This window comes from Mustela putorius, unplaced genomic scaffold (genome assembly GCF_011764305.1).
Source record: "Mustela putorius furo isolate JIRA1106 unplaced genomic scaffold, ASM1176430v1.1 tig00003834_pilon_pilon_pilon, whole genome shotgun sequence".
In the NCBI taxonomy this organism is placed as follows: Eukaryota; Metazoa; Chordata; class Mammalia; order Carnivora; family Mustelidae; genus Mustela; species Mustela putorius.
In genome coordinates, this window is record NW_025421987.1 from 100,502,046 (window position 1) to 100,521,162 (window position 19,117).

The 19,117-nt window shown below is 45.3% G+C and overlaps 1 protein-coding gene and 1 long non-coding RNA gene across 5 annotated transcripts in view; one reads left to right on the plus strand and one right to left on the minus strand.

Annotated features, from left to right (window-relative positions):
* ILDR1 (immunoglobulin like domain containing receptor 1) overlaps window positions 1-19,117 on the plus strand; it is a 29,403-nt gene that overhangs the window by 5,199 nt on the left and 5,087 nt on the right. For 2 of the 4 annotated variants that reach the window (XM_004745476.3, XM_004745477.3), the window contains exons 2-6: window positions 7,230-7,400; window positions 8,746-8,895; window positions 12,279-12,398; window positions 12,678-12,824; window positions 18,885-19,016. In XM_004745476.3, the coding sequence (XP_004745533.2) occupies window positions 7,230-7,400; window positions 8,746-8,895; window positions 12,279-12,398; window positions 12,678-12,824; window positions 18,885-19,016 (720 nt within the window). The remainder of the gene's footprint in view (window positions 1-7,229; window positions 7,401-8,745; window positions 8,896-12,278; window positions 12,399-12,677; window positions 12,825-18,884; window positions 19,017-19,117) is intronic. The other 2 variants (XM_004745478.3, XM_004745479.3) reach the window with 1 other exon arrangement.
* Window positions 8,890-12,745, minus strand: LOC123394445. The gene is made up of 3 exons (XR_006609220.1): window positions 12,637-12,745; window positions 12,004-12,109; window positions 8,890-11,911 (listed from the first exon to the last, which is right to left on the minus strand). It is a non-coding gene; the product is annotated as an uncharacterized LOC123394445 (long non-coding RNA).

Sequence of the window (19,117 nt, forward strand, 5' to 3'; positions counted from 1 at the left end):
CCTGCTACTGTCTCTGTCTCATTCCAGCCAGCCCTGCCCCAAATGATGGGTTACCTACCTGGGTTCCCCTTTCCCACCTTTACTCTAATCCTCCAAGCACCTCTACTGATCTCCATAGCTTATAAGAGTGGGTTAAACCTCTTTGTTTAGATTTCAAGGCTCACTCATTCTGGCCAAAGGGCAGGCTTCTCCCCAGTGATGTGGGCGTGCTCTGGTACTCCCTCTCCCTTACAACACAGTTTGTTTGTTTTTTGGTCTGGCCATGCTACCAATGGCTAACTTTATTATTTTCTGTACTTTTAGGGCACTTAAAATTTGTTCCAGGCAGTTTAACCTGTTTTGTATGAATTCATTTGTTTTTCCGGTCAGCAAATGTTTAATGCATACCACGTACAAGGCATGCTGGCCAACACTAGCTGTGTGGCCTAAGACCGGTTACTTATACTCCTTGAGGATTTTTCTCATCTATGAGAGGGTAATAAAATAAGGCTATCTCATGGGTGTTTTACAAGGGTTAAATGAGATGCTATGTAAGAAAGATACCATTGCTAACAACGTAGCAAGTGCTCAGACTGTCGGTTTCCTTCCCAGGGTAACACCTCATATGCTTAGCACCACTCTGAGCTCACACTATTGAGTAGCACACTGCAGACCTTTGTTCAACATGGAATACATAGACATAATTCCTCCCCTGCCCCAGGCCACTTCTCTTTTTCCCTTTCCTCCTCTCCTGATTCTCTGGATCCCTTCCTTCTGGTTCATTCTCATGGCCACTCCCTCCTCTGCTTGATTCCTTTCATATTTGCACTGTTATCTAAGGAAATGTAACAAGTACAGATGGCAAATATACTTGGGGAGATAGCTTGCTCAGACATAAACTCTGATAGGATTAAACCTGTGTACTTTTTGTTAACCTGCTTAGTGGAGTATAGGAGCCTGCATCCGTGAAAAACACTCAAGAATGAGACCTTCTCTTAGGAGTTAGCACAAGGCCACCGCCCCTTGCCCGGGAAGACCGAGCTCCCCTGCTGCCTGCCACCCTTCTCCAGGCGGGACCCTTCATATGTAAAGGAGGGGAAATGCCATTCAGTCCCCTGAAAACAGTTCTTAGTTTAAAAAAAAAAAAAAAAAAAAGCTCTGTACCTACATTCCTGTGTTGTATGGACAAAATATTCGAGAAACTATAAAACATCCTGCCCAATCTGATATGACACAGGGAAGACAGACTGAAAGAAATATACAAAGATATGTATGTGTTTGGAACACATAGCATTTCATTGTAAAGCATTTAACTCTGTTTTTCGTGGGTTCTCCTTTGACAAGTTATTTTCCCACCCTTAAATGACAGGTTTCCCTTCCTCTTTCAGAGCAGACAAACTGAATGGGTTTGCCAGGGGACAAAGTGACACAGCTTTAAAAGTTTTTATGCCAGTTTGCATTTGTATCATTTTAATTCTTTCAAAATCCTTTTTTTTTTTTTCAAAATCCATTTACATGCTGTTCTCAATTGATGTCAGTGTCTAAAGGTGGGCAAGATAAGTACTAATGATACAAATAATAGCTAATGTTTGTTCAGCGGCTATTATGTCCCAGGTTAAATGCTAAATGCTAAATGCTGGACATGTATTACCTCATTTAATCCTTTCTACAATGCTGTCAGGGGAGTTTTGTGGGGTTTTTTCAGATTTATTTATTTTTCTTTTATCTCTTTCCTATTTATTTATTTATAAATGCTTTGTTTAAATCAATATAATTAACATATACTGTATTACTAGTTTCAGGGGCTGAATTTAGTGTTTCATCAGTTGCATGTAACACCCAGGTCTCATTACATCAAGTGCCCTCTTTAATGCCCATCACTCAGTTACCCCCAGCCCTCCAGCAACCCTCAGTTTGTTCCTTATATTTAAGTGTCTCTTATGGTTTGCCTCCCTTTCTGTTTTCATCTTATTTTATTTTTCCTTCCCTTCCCTTATGTTCATCTCTTTTGTTTCTTCAATTCCACATGTGAGTGAAATCATATGGTATTTGTCATTCTCTGATTGACTCATTTCATTTAGCACAATATCCTCTAGTTCCATCCACATCATTTCAAATGGAAGATTTCCATCTTTTGATGGTTGAGTAATATTCCACTATATATATAGGTCTCTATATATATGGTGTATATATACCACATCTTCTTTATCCATTCATCTGTCAATGGACATCTGGACTCTTTCCACATTTTGGGTATTATGGACATTGCTGCTATAAACATTGAAAGATTTATTTGTTTATTTTAGAGAGAGAGAAAGAAAGAGCACATGCACTTGTGTATGTGAGTGGGAGAAGGGGCAGAGTGAGACAAGTAGACTCCCTGCTGAATGGGGAGCCCAATGCAGGGCTGGATCCCAGGACCCTGAGGTCATGACCTGAGCCAAAATCAAGAGTTAGATGCTTAACTGACTGAGCCACCCAGACACCCCTGTCAGGGAAATACTTTGCATGTAAAGAGGCAACTATAGTTTGGAAATAATTTGTCAGGTCTTTTAGCTGGTGGGGAAGTGGAGGCAGAATGTGAACTTAGGAAGTCAGTCTCTAGAATTAAAGTTTTGAAAAGAAAATGATAGAGCTGGGGCGCCTGGGTGGCTCAGTGGGTTAAGCCGCTGCCTTCGGCTCAGGTCATGATCTCGGGGTCCTGGGATCGAGCCCCACATCGGGCTCTCTGCTCAGCAGGGAGCCTGCTTCCCTCTCTCTCTCTCTGCCTGCCTCTCCGTCTACTTGTGATTTCTCTCTGTCAAATAAATAAATAAAATCTTTAAAAAAAAAAAAAAGAAAATGATAGAGCTATTTAGGAAATCGGATGGCAGTTAGCTAAGGGGAAGGAGATGCCACAATATGAAGGAAATTTAAGAATAGAAAGAGAGCACCTGGTTGGCTCAGTCAAGCATCCGACTCTTGATTTCAGTTCAGGTCATGATATCACAGTTGTGAGATCGAGCCCTAAGCTTATGATTCTCTCTTTCTTTTTCCCTCTGCTCTTCCCCCCACCTCAAGAAAGAACAGAAAGAAAATAGAAGAATTTGAGAACAGTTTAAAGAGCACAGATCCAAAAAAGACATCTACCTTTCTGAATCTGTTTCTCTTTTCAGCTCAGATTCTACTGTTCTTAGTCTCTTCTTGAAAATGTTACCTGCCTAGTAGTGTGCATGCCCAGTGTGGTTAGTTTTACCGAGAAGTCCAAGGCTAAAGGACAGGATCATAGAGATCTTTTGCCTTTGAGATGGACTGTCCTCCTCCCAATCTGGAAAACCCTCCTGCTTTCTGAGTCTAGCACCAAACTTCCACTCTGAAAGTCAAGCTTGCCTGCGTGGGAGAGAGTAGGTTTACCCAAACCTGCAAAACTCCAGCAAAACCAGATCCTGAAGCTGAGAGGCCTTGGCTTATTATAGTGTCTGAACCTTTGCCCATGTATATCAGCAGGTCTGTTCCCACCCTTTGGGGGCTTGTGAGAATTAGGAACTATGTGTGTATGTCACTGGGCACACCGTAGGTGCTGAGATCCAGAGCAACAGCTGAGACAAAGGGAGGGAGGGTTGCTGGTTGCTCCGTACCTTTGTCCTGGGACTCTACCCCATTCTTCTTGTGCAAGGCCAGGGGCAGAGGTCTAAGAGCTGAACTGGTTGCTGTGGGGCTGGCAGACCCCAGGAGAACATGTGAATAAGCTCAGTATGGCCCAAATCATGGGAACCTGATATATATCAAGGCTTGAAATTCACATAGGGATGAAATCAAAGAGAGGATGAAAACAGTACCCAGGTGGCAAAGCCTGTGATGACGTTGGGAAAGGTGAGGGTGTCCCCGCAGGTATGTACTGGCCATAATAAAGGCATTCATGGAAGGGGAGCTGGGGGAGGGCTTAGTGATGAAGGTGATCACCCTTGTCCCCATTCTCCTCCCTCAGAGTGTCAGATTCAGCGATCTTCAAAGCTGCCCCAGAGCAACTCCTTTCTCTGACTTCCCGCAAACTTGCTCTCCCTCCACATGCTCCACCTCTACACACATACTGTTCACAAGCGCTCTTTGAATACATTGCTATTTATGTTGAATTACCATTCAGCAAGATAAAGAACATGTCGGTTGATAGTCCCAGTATCAGAGTGACTGCTGCCAATTGTCGCCTGGCCCATCATTCCGGTTATTTGCAGGCTGATGAGTACCGAACATTTTCCTTTATCCTTTATTTAGAGAATAACCAGGCTGAGTGGAGAGACCACCCATTCCAGGGATGGAATCTTGACTCTGACCTCCTTAGAAAATGAATGACCACAGACAAGCTACTCATCTTTTCCAGTCTCAGATTTGTGATGGGTGAAATGGCCCTGATTGTCTCCTTCCGGGGGTCAGATTTAGTGTGTAAAAGACAGTATTTGAAAGTACGGTGTGAACATAGGATTTTGTTTAGTGTTTTTATCTCTATTCTAATCTTCTTATTTACCGAGCAAAATAAACTAGGGTCAGCAATGCCGTCTTCGTCATTTTCGAAAGCTTACCTATAGTGACTTCTCATCCGTTAAAGCTGTGTTGGGTGAAAACTCCAAGTCTATTTCAGGCCAGTTCTGGGAAAAAAACCAAGGCGGATGGTGAGAGTGGAGAAGCAAAAATAATAAGGCAGATTACAAAACAACCCACGTTAGGCTTGAGATGCTAGTCACTGGCTCTTCCATTCTGATTGGACTAATTTCCAGGAATCTTACAGCTGGTAGAGACAGCAGCTGTTTTCCCCCCAAACTACTGAAGGCTCATTTTCAAAATGATGATCTTTATAACTGGATGAGGAAGTCAACAGTTTTCCTTAAAAACCACCTTTGCCCTATTACTCTACAGAGAAGTCTTCAGTGATTACCCATTAACTAGAAATAGATGCTTCAGTGAGATCTAGACTCCCCACCCCCAGCCACTACCACCAGCCCTGCCTTATTTATCCCTCTGTTTCCCATCAAGCCAGGGGTTGGTTCCCTCCAGGCTCCCCAAGTTACTGCTCCTTCCTGATAAGGGCTTCTGCTCTCTCTTTTCTTCTGTCTTGAAACCATAAGTTTCTCTGCCTTCTTCCCATTTTTCATGTGTAATCTTAATCCTACCTGAGTGGCAGGGCCCAGCTTATATTTCTTTCTTCTGTGAAATCTTCCCCACCCACAGGTCTCCCCTGTATTTCTGCAGACCCTCTCTCCAGCATGCCTGTTACAGGACTTCCTCATTTCAGCCCAGCCCCGGAGACAGTTTGCGTCATTCCTGGGGGTGAGGACCTGTCCTGTTCTTTCTCTGTGGATGTGAGAAAAGTGGGTGCACATGCGCATCCTAAGTCACAGCTTACTATCTTACGAGGGCTGTGTCCCAAAGGTGAGGCAGGATCCAGAGCCGTGTGGCTCTGGCCTTTGAGCCAGGCCCATCCAGCTGCTTTTTAAGGGGTGAAGATAGGGAATAAATTTTTGTGTTTGTCAGAATAGCTCAGTCAACATGAGGCTTTTCCACCTGAGGGCTCCCTTGGAGAGAACCCCCACTTGAACCCTTTTCTGTTTGGCCTTCATAATAAGAGAAAGGAGGGAAAGAGACTCAGACTCAGATGCTAACACTAATACAGCAGTGTATGGGCCAGGCACCATGCCAAATGCCAGAAGTGAATTATCTCATCGCATTCTTTCACAGACCTGATGAGGTTAGTACTATTATAATCTGCAGTCATAGCTGGGGGAAAAAAACAAACTCAGAGTAAATAGCTTATACCATGTCCAAATAAATAGTGAAGTTTTATTTGAATCCAATTGTATCGGAGTCCAAATCCTGTTTGTTTTTAATTTAGTCCACACTAGTGGTTCCCAAAGCTTGGTACCCAGAGCAGTTAATATCAGCATCTCCTGGAAACTTGTTAGAATTATAAGTTCTGGGGCCCTACCCAACTGCTCCTCAATCAGAAACTCCTCCTGAAAGTGATCTGGGCCGTTACAAGTCCTCTTGGTGGCGCTTGCTCAAGTTTGAGTACTGTTATTCTGCACTAAGCCTCCCATGAGGAGATCCCCACTAACTTGGCCTAGAGACCTTCTTGACATAGGAGCATTCTAAGGTGTTCTATGTGGACCTGCGACCGTGCCAAAGTCCCACCTGACTTTCTGTGCCTCCAGGTTCCTCATCAAGGCAGACCTGGAGCTGTGTGTTTGTAGCCTTGGAGGCTGGGGAGAGGGAGTCTTAAAAAAGAGAAAAGAAAAATCTTAATTACTTTAAGTCTTTCTTAGTAAAATTTGTCCCAGTCTGATCATTTGTATTTATTTTATATTCATGTTGATCACCTGTACTGCCAGTGTCTACCGTTAATGTATTCTTGTCATTCGTTCCGTTATTTATTCAACAAATGTTTGTTGGGTACCACGGAGGTGACAGGTACAGTGTGAGGTTGTGCTGTAACAGCATGTCAGAGGCAGAACCAGCCGGCCTTCTCAGAGCCTGCAGTTAACTGGCCATCACCAAGGCATGTGCAACGTGCTGCCTGGAGGGGAGGAGGCACCTTGGGAAAGCACAGGAGACCCTTCTCCCAGATTTGCAGTTAGGGAAGGTTTCTGGAGGAGGTGAGGGTGCTGCTGAAGACCTGAGGAATACATAGGAATTAGCCTCCTGAAGGGAAGAGAGCGGTGGCTGGTGCTCTGGGAATGTGCTCCAACCAAGAAGTCCACATGTGGGAAGACTTGGGGAAGACTGTGATCCTGGGATGGCGAGGAATGAAGCCAGTTCAGCGTGGCTGACACCGTGAGTGTAAATTGGGCTTGGAAGGGAGATGAGGCAGCAGGAAACGCTGAAGGCAGATACCTGACAGGCTTTGGAGGATTCAACAATCCTTCCCTGGGGAAGTGGGGAAACATTTTAAAAGAAAGTAACATGAACAAATACGTACATGTACTGGTGAGCTCACCCTAGTACTATGTGACCTTCCTTTAATGTAGTTTCTTTCTTGTTGGATGTGTTGACACTATCAATGGATCAGAGATCCATTGTCATTCATGCCCACTCTTCATCTTCCCCATCTACCCCAGGTGTCTGCGTGGTCTCTGCCTCCCTCCCACTCTGTCTGCCATCTCCCAGCTAGGCAGCCAGTGTGTTTGCTTATTTGCATTGCTTTTATTACCCCATGAACAGAAGTAGGTCACCTCCCAGAGACATAGAGTGCCTTCAGCATTGTCTCCTGCTCTTGGCTGCAGGGTGCCTGTCCTTGCTGGTGACGGTCCAGCACACAGAGCGCTATGTCACCCTGTTTGCCTCCATCGTCCTCAAGTGTGACTACACTACTTCTGCCCAGCTCCAGGATGTCGTGGTCACGTGGCGCTTCAAGTCCTTCTGCAAGGACCCCATCTTTGACTACTACTCTGCATGTGAGTCCCTCACCCTGCTACCCATGTACCTCTGTGAAGCATGGCCATTAGGGCATAGGAATTATTTAGGATGGCAAATCCTTGTGAGAGGGAGCCACAAAGGCCACTTAATGCAGTCCCCTCCTTTTATAGATAAATAAACAGCCCAGACAGGTGAAGTAACTTATTTAAGGTCACATACTATTTTATTTTAAGATTTATGCCCTACCTTGTTCTAAAAAGATATGGGCAGCTCAGACATTAAGTTTTTAAAAGGCAGTGCCAGTCCTACGTCTTGTTTTGTTCCTGGTTGCTTGCGAGCACACTGAGATGAGTACACAGTCTGCCTCCATTCCCCTTACCACCTGAGAATGTGGACAAGAAGCCTCCTACATCCCCTGGGACCCTAAGGAGTGGCCCTCTGTGAACCTCCCTCCCACTGCCACACTCACATTTGTGGCCAGCCTTCCTAGTGGCCGAGGAAACTCCCCTAGTGAGTGAGAGCATACTGCCTCTAGGGAACACATTCTCAGCGCTACCCTCCCCCACCCCTCCCACCACACTTAGCCAATCCTACCTCTCAATAGTAGCCACCCCACTCATGTCAGCTCTCCTCCCTAGAACCAAAGCTCTTTCTAGCTGTCTACATCTGCCTCTCTCAAGGAACAAAGGAACCCAGATCATGACCATCAGCCCTGGACATTTAACCTTGTAGAAATTTTGAGAGTACAAGTAGACACTGTCTTTGTAGGAAGGAAGTGAGCTTCCTGAAGTGAGAAAAAAGGGGAGAGCCATCAGCTTTTCCTCTTTTAGCCCTGACTAATGTCTTAAAGTATGAATCTTGATACCTGAATGTTCTGCGAGTTACCAACAAGTCACCCATAGAATCTGGCAGTTGTCCCCAAAACATACATCTCTGAATCAAGGCATAATTTCTAGGGGGTTACTCTTCAAATAAAGTCGGAAGGGAGGAGAGACCAGGACAGAAGGCATTTGCCACCAGCAAATGTATTAAAAGGGCAGGTAGATGAACCCCATTGAAACAGAATCTGGGGTGACCAAAAATGAAGCAAAGGTAGATGGAATAGGATACAGGGGCATGGAGCCAGGATTTGGAAATGATGGCCTTTTAGGGGGTCTGGACTTGCTTCCAAAGGTTCATTTTGTCACCTGAGAGTTCATAAGAAATGCAGACTCTCAGAGCTCCACTCCAGACCCTCAGTCCCAGAATCTTCATGTTTAGCAGGAGTAGACAAATGAGCTCAGGATAAAAATGAGAAGCTTCGCTGCTCTAGGGAACAGTAAGGGCTCCTTTCCTCCTGGGAATTCCCCAGTACTGTGTGACTTGACTGTCCTCTTTCCTCAGCATACCAGGCAGCTTTATCCCTGGGCCAGGACCCATCCAATGACTGCAATGACAGCCAGCGTGAGGTGCGCATCGTGGCTCAGCGGAGGGGGCAGAATGAGCCCGTGCTGGGGGTGGATTACCGGCAGCGCAAGATCACCATTCAGAACCGTGAGTGCAGGGGAGGCGGTGGCATCTAGGGCTGCCTGGAGGTGCAGATACTGGGCCTGGCTGGCTGAGTCATTGTGGGGATTTCCTCCTTTTCTTTCTTTCTCTTTCTTTCTTTCTTTCTTTCTTTCTTTCTTTCTTTCTTTCTTTCTTTTTGTTTGTTTGCTTTGTTTCTTTGTTTGTTTGTTTGAGGAAAGTGCCAGATATATAGAAGGCTGTTACCACCATCTGAAGTCACTCCCCTGAAAAACTGGTCTCTGGATGATATATCCTACAGCTTTGGCTAAGAGTCTGGGAGTGGGTGGTTTCTTTTGCTTTTTCATGGCTGAGGTGTGGCTCAGGCTTGTTTGCTCCCTCCCATAAACTGCTCTCAGGGCCTGCATGAATGCCAGGCCCCCTGAGTTTCCCTCTGGCCACTCCTCTTGTACATGTCTAAGGGGCTTCCAAACAGATGGCCGCCTGGAAACCATCATGGCCCATTGGTAGAGGAAAGAACATTAGCCTTAGAATCCAAAGACCTGGCCGCGTCTCTGCCTGCTTCCACCTGCTAAGTTCATGGACCTGTAACAGACATTTTCTCTGGCCCCTGTTACCTCAACTGAAAGCAGGACATACTGGTCTCTGTACACTGAAGTAAATATCAAATGTGATATCTAAGAGCTATGTGAAAAGCATATTTATTCTTTGTGCTTAGTACAGGGACTGGTAGTTAGAGCCCTCAGTCTGTAGTCAGACTGGGTGTGGGTCCCCATCTGCACTAACAGGGTATGTGAACTTGGGCAAGTCCCTTCAATTTTTTTTTAACCTCAGCTTCTACAAAATGGGACATGCTGTAGTACTATCCATCTCCAGGAGAGTTGTCAGGATTAAGTGAGATGATATGCATAAAACACTTAGCAAATATTAACTGTGCAGTGAACTTTAGTTATGATCACGGAGAATACTTTTGGATGGATGGGCTAGTGCCCACATTCCTGTCTTGAAATCTAGGATTGCCAAATTGGGTTATTGGCAGAATTCAGAGCCTGTTTCAATGAGCTTCACAGGCAGTGTAAAATAAATATTTGCTGGTTAAAAGGGAAAAAAGAAGGGAGAATACATGAAGCAAGTCACTCAGGGTACCTGTAACAACAATGTGAAGAAATCAGTGAACGCTCTATGACCATTTAAATGAAGATCATTTAAAGGGAGCCAATTTAACATTTTCTTCCAAAATTGTGTATAATACTTTGGCTGTAATATTTAAGTCTGATTCTTTTACTTGCAATCCCTGATTTCCCCAAGCCAGCCCTTAAACTCTTGGCCTTAGGTACATCTGTCCTTTTCTGGTCTCTAGGTTCTTCCTTAAAGATTCAGGATGGTTCTCTTTTTCCTAGAGCCTGCAGAATTAGCCCTCATCTGACTCCAAAACTTAAAGTATCTTTAATTGGCAAGTCTCCTTTATAGTTTTTGAAGGATGAAAGTTCCCACAGGTGACAGTCCCCACTAATTTTTTTTCTAATTTTGAGTAATACTATCCACTATCTCTAATCCCAGTCACCTTTGGATCAAACTCTGCTTCTCCCTTATACCAGTGGGAAAGCAGTATTTCCCCTTGGTTTTTATTTCTGCCTCCATAGTTGTCATGATTTCCTGGAGCCCTTGTTTTCTGTCACTTTATGCCTGTGTGTACATCATTTGAGATGACCATGTCAAGTCAGTTCTTGGATTATTTAAAATATTAACATATCTGAATGTCTCCATTATTGTGACATCCCTAGAAAAATCTTTATGTCTCTAATAAAAATTGGAGCAGATTTTTAATGCAGAGTAACACTGAGAGGGAATTTCCTCTGAAGCATTTTTACCATTCTTCCAAGTCTGGAGTAAGCTTATTTCTGGGAAAGGTAGTTTGTCTGGAAAATCATGGGTAGGAAAAAAAATCGTAGATATTGACGTAGAAAGAGGAGGAAACAGAAGTTGAAGTTAGCTCCAGTGGTGCATGACCTTGCATTTTTGTTTCATTTCCTCAATCAATATTTTTTGATGAACAGATAATGAAGAATTACAGATGGGACTGCCAAGTAAGCAGGAGCAAGTCTATAATGCTAAGGGTTTTTAAAAAGGAATTCGAAGATGTCCCCTGGCACTTTACCATGGAGGCTGCCCTGATGCATGACTGGACTTTAAGCCCTTTTAGGATGGAAATGAGTCTTGTTCCTCTGCAGATCTGTCATAGAGCTGGACCCACACAAGGTCTTCAATGACGATTTGTAGCGTTTACTAAACTTGAACATACCATTCGATATCTTAATGAGGTAGCCCAACGCATGGTGCTCATGAAAACTGAAAATCCTTTGTTGAACATTGAGTCACATACCCTTAAAATATTGGCATTTTATCCTTCCTTATTCAACTTCATCTCATAACCTGTTCCTCCAAGATCCAGAGGGATCTGTTCACAGCCGGTGAGGGACCCAGGCTGTGGAGTTCTCCACACACTTTGGAAAGGACATTAGAACTTCGTAGTTAAGAGCACCAGGGTTGCAGCAGAGATATGGATTGGAACCTACCTCTGCTACTCGTTAATTCTCTGTTGTTAGGCCAGTTTCTTAGCCTCCTGAAGTCTTGGTTTCCTCATCTGAAATGAAGCTAATAAGCATACTTACTGTGTCAGGATGGTATCGAGTTTGATTGTGAGTAGGCCAAAGCCCAAAGTATTAGTGACTTAAACAGTAGAGAAGTTTATTTCTTCTCATGTATAAATTTGGAAGTAGATAGTCCAAAATTAGTGTGGTGGCTCTGTTCCATTAAGACCTCAGGGATAGGCCCAAGCTGCTGCTCCCCAAGAAAGTCTTTTTCTTCCTCATGGTCCAAAATTGCAGCCATCACATTTGCTTTCCAAATAACAGAGTAAAAGAAAAGAAGAGAAAGAAGAAAATGTTCCCAAACTGTTTTAGGAGAGTTGCTGGAAGCCATCATGTGACACTTCTGCTTGCATTCTGTCCACCACAATGGAGTTGCGTGTCCATGTCCACCTCTAAGAGAAGGTAGAAAATAGTAACTTTATCCTGGATGGTCACATCCATGAACAAAAGTTACATGACTGTGAGAGAAAATTATAATGTGTACCTCACTCACTCAAAGAGCTATGGTGGAAATGAAATGAGGTGATGTCCAAAATCCATTCATGGTACCTGGTAGGACTCACTGAATTGTCAGTTGTACCATCATTGTACTGTGTGGAGAAAGAGGAGGGTCTCAATAAAAGGACTTGAGGCCTACCCCTGCACTACGAGGGGCCCTCTTAGAGTGTGGAAGGACGGTGCTGGGTCTTTAAAAGCTATAGTTCAGAAACCCAGGCCCTCTCCTTTAACCCCTGGCAATTTCTCCCTCCCTTCCTGCAGGAGCAGATCTGGTGATTAATGAAGTGATGTGGTGGGACCATGGAGTGTATTATTGTGCCATTGAGGCTCCCGGGGACACATCAGGAGACCCAGATAAGGAGGTGAAGCTCATTGTCCTGCGTAAGTGCTGCTGGAGCTTTCTCTTAGCCACCCCATCACTGTGACACTTTCACATGCAGAAAAAAGAACAGAAGCAAGCAAGCCCAGGTTATTGTTGGATTGCCAGCCTCCAAAGTTCCCTTACAGCAGCTAAACCTTTTTTTTTTTTTTTTTTTGCCAGTATTTTGATTGAATGTAATCTGTAGGTTAAGAGCTGTATTTATTAGACCTCTAGAACATTAGACCTGGAAGCTCTCACCGGCATGTTTACTTAGCTTGCTGTTGGCGTCTCCCCTGCAGACTGGCTGACAGTGATCTTCATCATTCTGGGAGCCCTCCTTCTGCTCCTGCTAGTCGGGGTGTGCTGGTGCCAGTGCTGTCCTCAGTATTGCTGCTGCTACATCCGCTGCCCCTGCTGCCCTGCCCGCTGCTGCTGCCCTGAGGAAGGTGAGAGGGGACGGCCGAGCCATGGGAGGGGTGATGCTGCAGACTGCTTTCTCAAATACATCAGCCTCACACACCAGGCCAACACCTTGGGTCCTTCCAGGTTCTCCTCCATGCCCTTCTCCCATCACAGGTGCAGAGGTCTTTGACCTCAGCCCAGAAAATTATGCTCCAGGAAGTTGTAGACCCAAGGGGGAAGATTTCTGCCTGTCTGCATCCTAGCCTGTCTAAGGTCTCCTTCCAGTTGTTCTGCCTACTGATGGCATTTTCTCAGTGGCCCTGATAAACCTGTGCTTCAGTATTTGCTCCTAGTACTCACCTTGCTTTGAAAGGGAGTGGCTGGAGTGGGTGGTTTGAATGTCGTAGGGAGAGAGGAGGCCACCCCTTAGAGATGGCTTGAAGAGAACAGATAGAGGAGAGAAGTACTAAAGCAGTGGTTCTTAAACTTAACAATCACCTAGGGCTTGGTAAAACTTTGTTCCTGGCTCTACCTCCAGAGTTTCTCATTTAACTGGTTTTGGATAGGCCTGAGAATTTGTATTCTCAAAAAGTTCTCAAGTGGGGCGCCTGGGTGGCTCAGTGGGTTAAGCCGCTGCCTTCGGCTCGGGTCATGATCTCAGGGTCCTGAGATCGAGTCCCACATTGGGCTCTCTGCTCAGCAGGGAGCCTGCTTCCCTCTCTCTCTCTGCCTGCCTCTCCATCTGCTTGTGATTTCTCTCTGTCAAATAAATAAATAAAATCTTTAAAAAAAAAAAAAAAAAAGTTCTCAAGTGATGTGATGCTGCTGATCTGTGGGCCACACTTTGAGAACCTGTTTTTAGATGAAGGAAGGAGGTTTAGAGGAAGGAGAGACAGAGCAGAAGATCTTGCTTTTAATGTGCTCTTTCTTTTGGTTGGCTGAAATTTGACATTTAGAACAGAATTATGTCATGTCCTAAAATATGTGGCTGTGGAATGCCAATCTTTTTTGTAAAAAATTATTCTATAAAATTCTTTTCTTAGTAAATAGATGGCATGGGATCAACTGCTTTAAATGGAGGGAGTTTTATGTCCTTAAAACCCTTTTCCCTAATATAAGTATTACATTGTAGAAAACTTGAGAATTTCAGGAAAATGTAAAGACTAATCTGAGCACTCAGAGATAATCACTTTTATTTCTCTTATCAGTCTGGTTCATTTGAACAGGAATTTTTTAAAAGAAAAGATAAGGAATTGCTTCTTAAGAAAGAAACAAAACTTAATCCACAATGTCAAGAAGGTCAGTAGCCTGCATCTGGTTTTAGGCTTGTGTTCCAGGCTGTCTTACAGGAAAAGAGAACTAAATTATTGGATGTCTGCCATGTATTGGCCCTTCGCATATATTTCCCTAGATGAATCCTCACAACCCTAGAAGGCTATATCATCTCTACTGAACAGATGAGGGGACTGAAGGTCAGAGTGGTCACAGCTAAATGGTAGCAGTGGCAGTATGGTGTTGAATCCAGGTTCACCTGACTTATGAGTGCCTGAATCTCACACAGTAGAGGCTGCCACAGCCTCTACATGGAGACTACAATTGGCTTGGCAGTGATACCAATGGCTTCCTTAAAGAGAGGGAAAATAGCAGAGAACTCAATATTGGGCCGTGGAACCCCTTACCTTTCAGGAGCCTGTGGGAGAGATGCCATGGAGAAGTCACTGTCACTGGAGTAGTAATACACAAAAAGAGATGGGAAAATCACTCCCAAGATGCCTTCTTAGAATCCCTAGGTCTGTGGGGCACTAAAAACAGGCAGGACTGGGGACAAGGCCAACACAAATGATAAATGTATCCACTGTTTCAGTAAGCTGATAACAGGTTCTGGTGGGAGAGTGGTTTCTTCTAAGTTTTTAGAGTTCATTTAGAAGAACTGATAACAAAGAAATGCAGGCCACAAGTAAAGATCCCTGGACTTGAGCAAATGAGGTCACTTTCAGAGTGAGTCATTACGGCAGACTGTCCTGAGAATTTTGATGACAAGAGGAGAGTACATGGAGGAGGCAGAAGTTGTTAAGGAGAGGTCTTGGATGAGGAAAGAGGTGTGTATGATTGTTGGTTGGAATAAGATAACCCCAAGCATATTTGTAGGCAGAGAACCAAGGCCAGTAGGAAATGACTAAACTGAAGCTTTATGAAGTGAGACAATCACTGAGCAGGTGGAACAGGTGGGAGCGACATCAGGCATATGGAGAAAGGACTACATTTAGAAAGGAAAGGTAGGGCAGTCTGACCTCTGGAGAGAGAGAGAGAGAGAGTCATTAAAATGTGAGGGATGGTCCAAGTATAAGGGAAGCTGAGGGATCTCATACCAGCCTGTCTCGATTTCAGCAACTCAGAATTCTAGTGGCAGAAGGGAGCTTGAGAATGGCACTGGTGCTTCTTAACCTTCTCTGACCACAGTCTACCTCCCTAACTTGGTCCCACTTTCCAGTGAGTTAATAGAGGACCAGCGAGGAGAAAAATGAGAATGACAACAAATTTTAGTAACCCTTGGTAATTCACTTAGTGCTGGTAAATGACCCACAGTAGATCTTAAAGATGAAAGTTATTGAAACTGAATCCTAGATCAGTTGCTGGCCATCCTTCCCACAGAACCTCTAGACATACCCTGTGGTAGGCCACAGGGCACTCTGGGAATCTCTGATCTGTGCCACCCACCTCCCCATCCCCCTCACAACTGAGGGAAGTAAGGCCTAGAGAGACTTCAGCACAATCACACACAGCTTATTGGTGGCAGATCCTGGACTCTCAATTCCATGCCCAGGGCTGGTTCCTCTTTCTCAAATAAGATGATGTCATCAACTGAGAGTTCATGGGGAGGGGAAGACATGAGAAGAGGGGAATGTTTAAACTGCTCTCACGGAGGGAAGTGGACTTGATAGATCAGTCAAAGGAAGCCATGTTGGGGAGTGCTATTTGAGTGAGGTCAGTTGCCTGGCTGTGCTGTCAGCACTGGCAGCACGGGGCCGGAAGTGAAAGCTGAAATGGTAAGAGTTCAAGCACATGGGATTCTAGGAAGCTCCTAATGGTGTCGCTGAAATGACTAGCCAGTCAAGTTAGAGGGGGCTGGTAGTATGGGGAAAAGTGAAAGGACTGTGTGATCATGGGTTGAAAGAGGGTAAAGAGTGAGTTCTGTAAGAGTGAAGAGGGGCTGGGAAGGGCTAGGAAGTCCAGAAGGAAAGCTTCAGACACCATGGGTGATGCTGGCTGCAGGGAAGGAGAGGTGCTGGTCTCTGGAGGAGGGGGATGTGCTGTGCCATTTCTCTCACAAAAGAGACGTCTTAAAAGAATATGCCCTGGGTTTTCCTCAGAAATGAAGATAAATGGGCCTTTGGTGGTCTGGTCTCCAAATGTGTACTTTTATTTCCTGTGGGGTCTAAGGCAAAATAAGGGACCTGTTGTAACTATTTATTATGACAGTGAGAGCCACCGTCTCTTGGTTGTCTGACATCTATTAGGCACGTCACGTGTTTTGCTTCATTTAACATCTGCAACTTTATGAACTAGGTGTTTCTGTCCTTAGCTCACAGAGGAGGAGCCTGGGACCAGGGACTCTGGAAATTTACTCAAAACCACACAGCTGGTACATGCTGGGATTCATGCTAAAGTCCATCTGACCCTCAAAGCTTGTATTTAAGGAAACTTAACCCTGAGGACCACAGTTCTCAAAAGGATGTTAAGAACTCTCAATACTCATCCCCAGTTGGGCTTCCTGCAGTAGCATTAAGGAGCTTTTTAACAACTTGCACTTGCTTTGCACTAGACTGAAGGAGAGTATCTGGGAGTGGGATCTAAGAATCTGTATTTTTAACTAATGCCTTAGCATGATCAAGGCAGACTTTACTCTACTGAGGTTCATAGATAACTAATTAGGAGTCTTTTGAGGCTTAGCTACTTTCTCCATGTCTCTTCTTTTATTGCCTGATTCCCCATTAGGTGAACAGCAGAAAATCCTGACATCCCCATGGGACAAGAGGGCCAGGGAGAAGCTCAAAGACTATGTTTTCCACTCAAAAGTTCTATTACAACAGGGAAAGGTGGGGCCCTGGGAAAAAGGGTGTGGCAGCTAAGAAGAGAGCAGGTGGGTTAATCTTTGGAGTATGGAAAATTTTACAGGAAAGCTTATGGAGGATCTGTAAGGGTCTTTATGGAGCTGTCTGTCTGTGCAGAGGATCCTGTTAGTTAAAAAGCATCATTCAGGGAACAACGTATAAGCCCAACTTTCTCTTTGTGAACTGTGGAATTGGGGGAGTAGGAGAAGGAAGTGGCCAGGATTCAGTTAGAGGGGTAGGGAGTAGGTAGGGTTTTTCCTAACAGAGTCAGATGCCCCAGGCCTTAGAGGCAGAAACTAGTCTGGAGTGGGTTTTGAAGTGTGCAGCTGATTTGGAGAGAAATAAAGCAAGGAGGTGCCACTGTGGAAATTGTGTTTTGTTTCATCACAGAAATAAAGGAGAGTGGGGACTCAGTGATTTGGCAGAAAGAGGACAGGCTTGGGCATCGGAGAGTCACCTCTATCATCACCAACTATGGGACTTTGAACTAGGAAGTCAACCTCTATGCATCCAGCTTCTTCATCTAATTCCCACATAAGACATTGCTCTGAGGATTAGTTAGCTTATGTAAAATGACTGGCACATGTGTAGTAAGCCAGGCATTATGTGTGCAGAGGGTGGCCCAGGAAGGGAGCCGGGGGAGGCACTGGTTAGCAAGAGGGAGAGGAAAGTGCTGTGCACGTGGAATGTCTGGAGTGCTGCCACCTGAAGGTGTGGCCGCTGGGGGAGCTGCTCCAAGTCTGCGTCTGCTTTTCTCCAGCCAAGGCTGTGATGCACTGTCCCGGCTGCAGCTCTGGACATTTTTGAGGGCTCAGCAGCAACCACGTTTTGTGCTGGAAGTGTGTTTCACACTGGAGCCACCGGGTCCAGATGGCCACTCAGCTGTTGGCCTCAGAAAATCCCTGACCCTGTGCAGCAGGGGCCAGAATGCCTGTCTTCTGCCCCTCTTACTGTGCCAAGAGGAAGCCCCAGGCAGAGCCCTACTGCTTTAGAGGTGGCCATGAGGCTTGAGGAACGCAAGAAGAGGTGAAAGTGTCAAGCCGGGGGCCCGAGGCAGGCACTTCCTGCCCTGAAACACACAAGTACATTTCCTGCATGCATGGATAGACAGAGACCTTGGGAGACAGTTACCTCAGAACAGAAATTCATGAACAAAACCAACTAAATGCTTTTGTTTTTAATTTGCACTCACGGGGTGGAGGGGAGGGAACTGTGGGCTTCACACTAGCTGCACCTGGGGTACTGGAGTGACGTCTATGGGTTCCTTGTACTGCTTTTTTATATGACTTTTTTTGCCCTGAAATGCTCCCTTCTTTACCTTCACTGCATCCCTTAGAGGTATCTCCCACTTAGGGAAAACCCAACACTTTCTGAGATAAGGAGAAGAATAGAAAGGATCCACTGGGATCTACTTCAGCTTTTTGCATCTCTTGCCTCCTTCCTACTAGTTCTTCCCTGCAAGGTCTAGAACACCAGCTAGAAGGTTCTTCAGAGTCCTTCCCTCTACCAGTAATTCTGCCCATTGACCTCAACACCTACATCCTTTTTTGGTTTTTTGTTTTCCTTTTTCCACCTTGAGCAGGCAGACCTGAGGTTCCCTGGCAGCCCCAGCCTCACAGCCCCCTCGAAGTCCTTTGTGTCTGCATCTTCTGTATTTGGTCTGTGACTGAAGGCCTTGTTGGCCCAGGACCTGGGATTTCACATATTGCTCATATCCATGTATCTCCCTACATCTTAGGGGAACCTGGGAATGGCAGGATGATGCAATGTTTTCAAGACTGGGAAGTCAGATATTATATATATACTTTCCTGGAGTACATTTCCAGCCCCTTGCCAGATAACCAATGGGTTACTGCTCCTTTAACTCTGACTCCTATACAAGATAGGTTAGAAACTGGCCTCTTAGCAAGGCTGCTGGGTAGAAAGAAGTGAAGTGGGGGGTGTGGGACTTGTCCTGGCTGAGGGTCTGCATTTCTCCTTTTTCCCCTGCAGCCCTGGCCCGCCACCGCTACCTGAAGCAGGCTCAGGCCCTAGGCCCTCAGATGATGGAAAAACCCCCATACTGGGGGGCGGACAGGAGCTCCCAGGTTTCATCTTATCCAATGAACCCGCTGCTGCAGCGAGGTAAACCTTGCCCGAGATTTGGGATGGAAGGGGGCAGAGGGCAAGGGTAGGCACTGGGTCTACATTGGGACCCTCATGACCAATATGGCGGGTGTCTGGGA